Genomic DNA, 7,620 nt, shown 5'->3' with positions numbered 1-7,620 from the left:
TTTTTTTTTTTTTTTTTTTTTTTTTTTTTTTTTGCTTCTACGATTCACGATACATTCGCAATCGTGTATGCCACTAATGTCAAATGGGACTATTTTGTACGGGTAACTACACCGCCACCGCATTTTTTATTAATTTTTTTTTCACACAACTGAATTTTGATCTTTTAAATTGAAATACCTGATTAAAGGGTGGGCGAAATTTTTCTCCGCCCCGGGCGGCTAACACCCACGGTACGCCACTGCGCATCTGAACTTGTCTATCAAAAAATTGGCGCATGGTATGCAAAAGGTTGGCCACCCCTGCCTTAAACAAAGGAAAAGTACGTACTTTATGAGGGCATAGAGCCATTACTACATGAAAATGAAAATGAATGAATACACAGTGTACAGTAATTTACCTGATAAGACAGACCTCAGAAAAATACTTTATGAAACATAAATCTGTCTATAATGAAAATGAACTAGGGGTTTTTTTCGCCCTGCCAGTGTGTGGCCGAGTTATCCGGACTGCCAGGTTATCGAGTGTCGAGTTTTTGAGACTCTACTGTACTATTATACTCATCTGTTAAATAAATGTTGCTTGCTGTTTTTCAAAAATTGAAGCTATACCCCATCATACATGAACAACAAAATGCTAGCCTGGATTTTTTTCACTCTGGTAAGTGCAAGATGGTAGTTTGAATGAAAAATATCTTTTTTCCCCCCATGATGAAATTGGTATTGTAATGCGGATTTGTAACACACTTATGTTTTATAAAAATTAGCCAGGTTGAATTTAAGTTTACAAAAATTTTTGAGTAGACAATAAATACAGGATGTGTCTTTTCATTCGGTCCTTTCAAACACACTTGAGGAAATAACAATTCTATGTTATTCATCCTGGCTAATTTTTATAAAATGTATTTATTTAATTTTTCTGATTGTGCCACTGCCAGAGGGATATTTTTAACTTGTTTTACATTGGAGGTGTACAAGTAGCCTCAAATAAAAAGTCAACTCTGCCGTAGAATTGTTATTTCCTCAAGTGCATTTGAAAGGACTGAATGTAAAGACACATCTTGTATGTATTGTCTACTAGAGAATTTTTAAAAAAATTTTTGTACACTTATGTTTGTTGAAGATTGAGAGAACCTTAAAATTGAAGAAATACAATAACTGTGTAGAGCAGTGTTTTTCAACCTTCTTGAATACGCGACCCCTTTACAAGTTAAAAAATTCTGGTGACCCCCCAGGGCCATATTAAAACTATATCAGTGATCTTAAAAACTACATATTTAATTTTCTTTCCTTAAATATCGATTGAAAAACCAATTGTGCTGTAAAATAAACAGGCACAGCCTTCTCACTGAAATTCTAGTTTTTTTTATTGTAGTGTAGGACCTACAAACACTTGTCTTTTTCTTTCACCCACAACTCCCTGTGTAAGGCTTTGTGACCCCCCTGGGGGTCATGACCCACAGGATGAAAAACACTGGTGTAGAGTTATCAGTTTCTGCAAGTAAACTTCTAATTGATCTCATTTAAACAATTAACCATTATTGGTTGAAATTGGTAACCATTACAAGTATTGTTAAGTGATTATTTTAATATTACATAAACTGTAATAAAAGAAAATAATATACTGAAAAAATTAAGCATTTTTTAACTTCTACTTTGATTTTTCTCACAAAATTATTACTTCTTTTTGTGATGTGATCAAACTGAATTTAATTTCATTATTTTAAATTATAGTTTTGGGAATTTGGATTATAACCTATTATGCTGAATCCTTTTATTAACTCATAAGCCAAATTAATATTTATAATTTGGCTTCAAATTAACAAAAAGCCTCAACATAATAATTTATTATTTCACTTTTTAGCATTCTAAATGCAAGAAATATTTATTATTCCACTTTTTGATTTTATTCAAATAAGTTTTAAATATATGTTCAAACATGCAAGATGATAAGAATATTTTTAACGTAAACTGATTAAAAGCAAAATATGAAATTCTAGTTGTTATATTTGCTGAGAATTATCATGTAATTACATTCAAACAATTAAAATCAATTGTGCTTGTTCCATTTTTCACACTAATTTATAATCAAATCAGTTGATCCCACAAAACAAATTTACATAATTAATTATCATACTTTGATAAATTGTTTTGCCTCTCCAACTCTAATAGATTGGTTTAAAAAATACTTATTTGATTGTATTAAGACTTAAATTTCAAAAATTGTTTGCATTTAAATGGAGATTAAATATAAAAATAAAACAAAAATTTCATCTTTAGTATTTGTGGATTCCGTCTTCCATCAAGAATGCTTAAAGGACGCTGATGACAGAAATAAATCTGAGTGTTAGAACTTGCATTTTTATATTCTAATTTGTATTTTTAAATGTCGTTAAAACAAATATTTTTCAATTGTTTGATAGCAAATAGCAAATGCTTAAAATTTTTAAATTAAAAAATATTAAGTATTCATTAAAATTCTAGTTTTATGGTCTAACTGTATTGTATTTCACATGCATATCCTCCTGTAAAATCTGGAAGTTGTTCGAAATTCATTCGTATCTTAGTCCGTATAATTAACCAAGTGGTGTCAGAAATTCTTATTCTGAAAGATCCAACTGATCCTTCAGAATATAAATGGTCATCACAAATGTGCGATGGGGTCAACCGGAACCCTGGAAATTCACATAAGCAGTAACAAATACATATTAATACAGTATATGAGTATGTGTTTCTGTTATTGTGGATTCTGATTCAATGGAGATATGAAGGAAAATAAACTTAACATTTTATTAACAAAATTAACTTAATTAAAAAAATAAAATTTCATATATTAATTTTGCCAGTTATAAACCAAACTGCAAATTTTTCAATCAAAATGTTGAAAAACATGGGCAATCTGTGCAAGTTGATTAACTTGCACAGACTGCCCATGTTTGAAAAAGTGTCCAATGCTCTATATTATTATTATTATTATTATAGAAGATAAACATTGTTAACTAAATTTGTATCTGAAATATGATATATAATGCTAATTATATTCAAAATATTTTGAGTACAGATATTATTTAATAGGAGTAACCATTTTACTTATCTCTTATATAATTAAGAGATCTTTTCTATCATTTGTCTAATATTCTCTAGAAAAGTTGATGATTAATCTATATAGTAAGTATGCTTTTGTATTTAGAATAACTCAAAGTGCAATATCATTTATTAAATAGTTTTTCTAAAAGTTTTAAAAGAACCATATAATATTTTCTCATGTAGAAATACAAAAAATGCTGCAGAAGACAATTGTAGATTTAGCAAAAAAATTTTTTTTTGTTTTTCTAGTGTAAATATATATTGAATTGCCTTAAATTATAGTAAGATAAACAAAATTTTAATTTTATAAATCTCATTATTCCCTTTTTAAACAAATCTTTTATCACAAAGAAATTTTAAAACTTAATTTCAGGTAGTTACAATTAAGTGTGTTAAATGTATGCAAAATGTAATTGTAAATTGAAAAAGAAAATAACATTTTATTTTCTAAAACATGCAAAAGAAAATACAAAGAAAATTCAAATCAGTATCTAAATCAAAGAATGATATCATGTCTAAAGTGAAAGCACTAGTGTATCACCTGCAAAATTATAAATGTATATATGGCAAATAAATTAATTATATGTTTACTGCAAGTTATACCATTACACATTCATAATATTTGACTTTTAGTACCTGTTTTCAAGGATAAATGGCTAAGAATGCAATTGAGAAAAATATTTAACCAATCCTCAGTAATGTGTTATGAATACATTAAAAAAAATCCATTTTGGTCAATCTATTATTTTATCATCATCATCATAATGATGTTGATTATTATTAAAAATTACAATGTATATAATATTGAAATTAGCTTGATCCCTTAATAATGCACTAACATAGATTATTTTCTGCTACAAATAGTAACAATTTTAAAAACTGTGTGTATTAACTTTCCAAAAATTATTGTTTTTAATCTATCATATATAGTAACTATTTATTCCAGTATTTAAAAAAATATATGTCAAACTTACAAAATTTAGTTTTGTGTGGCTGACTGGTAACAGTGGCCTCTGGAATTTTTTTTGAGATCCCACACCACAGGCTAGAGGAGGAGCGGACAGACTAGCAGCAACAAAATTTATTGTATCTATCCAACTCTGCAATTCCTTAGAATCACTGGAAATAAAAATACAATATATTTATAATCAAGAAATTTTTTAAAAAGCTTCGCTTTCCTATATTTAAAAGTATAAATTTTTAAAAATGTTTATTCCATGTATTTAGGACTTTGTTCTTTCAACAACACATTACATAAAGTAAAATGTTAAAATGACCAAGACAAAACCTTTCTCACTAGTTTCTAGCCGTTTATTAACCCCCTATCGTGATAGTGCATCTTCTTTACTTAGTGCGTTTATTTTCAATTTTATTCCCCAACTTTAGCGATTATCCCATCATGAACTATCCGCACACCTTTCATTTTTACCAAAAGAAAAAATTTTACGCCCTAAGTATCGTCTAAACCTTATCATCAACGATGACGTCACTGGTAAACATTGACATTGTTTAAATTTTTACCAACCGATGCTCTAACAGACCACAATGTACCTGAAGAAGGCTTATTAAGAAGGCCGAAAACATTCGTCCTCGTGTATAAATGGCTAGAAACTAGTGAGAAAGGTTTTGTCTTGGTCATCTTAAAATAGTTCTAGCTCAAAATACATAGAAGTGAAAATGTTGAAAACAAAATTTTATTAAACTCTTAAATCTTTACAACACAAAATCAAATAATAATGACTATTTTTAAAACATTCTTTTTGTATTTTAAATATGTGAAAGTTGCAAAACAGAAACAATAGGAAAAACAAGCAGACATTCTCTGACTTAATTTTGCTTAAAAATAGGCAGTTAGGCAAGGAAATTGAAAATATTAGTTTGAATTTTAAACAATTTATACAAGCTATGAACAATATAAATAATATTTTGATTTTTGGAAAAAATGAATTTAAAGTTAGATTTTTTAAGATTGTTAATATTCAAATTACTACAGTATATTCTTAAAAAGCCAAAAATAATTTATTTGGATTTGAAGTAAATTGTTCAGTATCTGAATATATAGAAATTATAAATATATAAAACAATTTAAAAATGTTTAACTTTTGCTTATTTTATATAACAAAGTTTCATAAAACACTGTTTGAATACGTAATCAAGTTCTACAAATATATTTAATTTACAATATATTTATTTTTGTGATAATCTGAAACCATGTTGTGACTCTTCTTTGATTCTTAACTTAAACACTATGTAGTGTAATAAATTAAAACACTTGCCATTTTATTATCTTTATTTAGTTCAGTAGATCCTGAACTAAATAAAGATGATAAAATGGCAAGTGTTTGAATTTATTACACAAAACAGTGTTTAAGAATCAAAAGAATATTTATTTTTTAAAACTCTTCCTATCCATTGGGCACTCAGTGGGCCCTTTTTTGTGCTCATCATAAATTCAATCAGTCCTTAAATGGTTATGTCACTGATGTTGTTAATTTGAAGACGACTATTATATAATCTATCAGATAATTTAGTTCACTTTAAACAATATTTTTACAAACTTTTTAAATTAAATTCATGAAAAAGTTAATATACAAAAAATTGTACAAAATTCAGTTATATACTAAAACTAAATTTAAAAAACTTTTCTGAAGTAATTTAATTCTATAAATTACTTCAGAAAAATTTTAAAAATCAGATACATTAAGAGTAAAGTATCTGATTTGTAAATATACAATATAAGCTAAATTCAAATTCTACAATCAAAACTCTAAATTGCCAGACAATTGCCAAATTAACAATTAGAATTAATTTTGAAATTTAATTTAACATTAAATTAAATTTCAATATTAATTACAGTTAATCAATCCTAATGTAAAATGGTGACTTAACTTCTCCTCTTAGATCAAATTTCATTGTTTAATTAACTTAAAAGATAGCTTTAAAACATATTGACAATTTAGATTTCTAAGTGACTTATTTGATATATATATATGATTATTATTTATTATTAACAGAATTGTGTATAATTCTATTTTAATAGAATTTACATGATGTTCATCTTATAGTGAGAAAATATACCAACCTCGTCTGAAATAAATATTCTGCTTGATCAGCAGTCTGCAAACGAAATACATGTTGCTTCTTCGTATAATCAGATGCTTTAGTGGCCAAAGCATGATGAATTCGTATAGAATTGTACAAACTGTCATACAGTTGATTTTTCCTAAATCCATTTTCATCCTAAATCATTACTAAAATTAATTCTCAACATCAAGAAATAACTATGATAAAAAAAAAAGTATTATTATTATTACCTTATGTAAATACAAAACTAAATCTCGCAATGTAGCATAAAACATTTTCCAACCTCTTTTCCCAAGAGGAGCTGTGAAATATAAAATACTGTTGAAGTCAATTATACAAAAATTTTTTTTATGAAAACAACTTAACACAAAGTTTATGACAAATAATTTATATAGAGTGTTAATATTGTTCAATTTAGATACAAAATTCCAATTTGAATTAAATCAATCGTCAAATAAATCAAATTTACCATATTTTTTACGCAGAGTATTATTTTAAACACCATTTTCAATTTTAAACTAACCTAAAGGAGAATTTAGTATTCAAAATTACAATTAAAGCATAATTATGAAAGCAATCTGTAGAATGTTAATACTATTTGAACTTATAAAATTTTATTACAATTAACTCAAGACTGACTGGTAGAGCCTAAAAATTCTTTAGATGTGAGCCAAAGTAATTTTTAAAAATTTTGATGTAAATTTTGGTATACATATTATATATTACTATTCCATAGAACAACTTGATAAATATGACTTAATTAAATAAGTTTACTTATATTTGACTCAAATATAAGTAAACTTATTTAATTAAGATAACTTGTAAACTTGATATTATGATACTTTAATAGATGGTTGTATTATTAGTTTAGTAGGTTACTCGGTTCACACCGGTGGCTGTGTACTATGCCAGACCAGAGTCAAGGCATAACAACCAAAAACAAAAATTAAATAAGTGTGTCAGTGTCTGTATTCAGGAATTTCCTAACAATGTGGCATGTATTCAATATAGTGGCATTCTGTAGTATGATGTATGTATTTCTATTCAATTGTAATGTTCCCAGGCTCTTGTGTAGTGTGTGTGGTATCACACCTGTACAAGAGAGAGCGACAAGTACAATAAGCATCCTTTCCATCCTCCACAGATGCCTTATTTCCTGGGTGAGTTCTGTGTACTTGCTAATTTTTTCAGTGTATGTGTTTTGTACATTTTGAGTGTTTGGAATGGCTATGTCTATAATGTATGTAATTTTATTGTGTTTGTCAATGAGTGTGATGTCTGGTCTATTGTGGTAAATTGTTTTATCTGTGATTATGGCTCTGTCATAGTACATTTTGTGCGTGTTGTTTTCCAATAGTGTCTGTGGAATGTATTTGTAGTATGGTTCGTGGATATCTAATAATTTGTGTTTGTTTGCAAGCTCTTGGTGTATTATATTTGCTACTTGATTGT

General features: G+C 27.3%; 1 protein-coding gene across 6 annotated transcripts in view; it reads right to left on the bottom strand.

Annotated features, from left to right (window-relative positions):
* Nucleotides 1-7,620, bottom strand: part of LOC111637510 (PH and SEC7 domain-containing protein 2-like) — a 62,653-nt gene that overhangs the window by 2,457 nt on the left and 52,576 nt on the right. For all 6 annotated transcript variants that reach the window (XM_023383010.1, XM_023383015.1, XM_023383014.1 and 3 more), the window contains 3 exons: nucleotides 6,399-6,469; nucleotides 6,167-6,324; nucleotides 4,059-4,203 (listed from right to left, as the gene is read on the bottom strand). In XM_023383010.1, coding sequence (XP_023238778.1) covers nucleotides 4,059-4,203; nucleotides 6,167-6,324; nucleotides 6,399-6,469 — 374 coding nt within the window. The remainder of the gene's footprint in view (nucleotides 1-4,058; nucleotides 4,204-6,166; nucleotides 6,325-6,398; nucleotides 6,470-7,620) is intronic.

This window comes from Centruroides sculpturatus, unplaced genomic scaffold (genome assembly GCF_000671375.1).
Source record: "Centruroides sculpturatus isolate CEXI.00-Female unplaced genomic scaffold, Cexi_2.0 scaffold824, whole genome shotgun sequence".
Taxonomy (NCBI): Eukaryota; Metazoa; Arthropoda; class Arachnida; order Scorpiones; family Buthidae; genus Centruroides; species Centruroides sculpturatus.
Note: the sequence above shows the minus strand (reverse complement) of the source record. Positions and strands in the feature narration are given on the sequence as shown.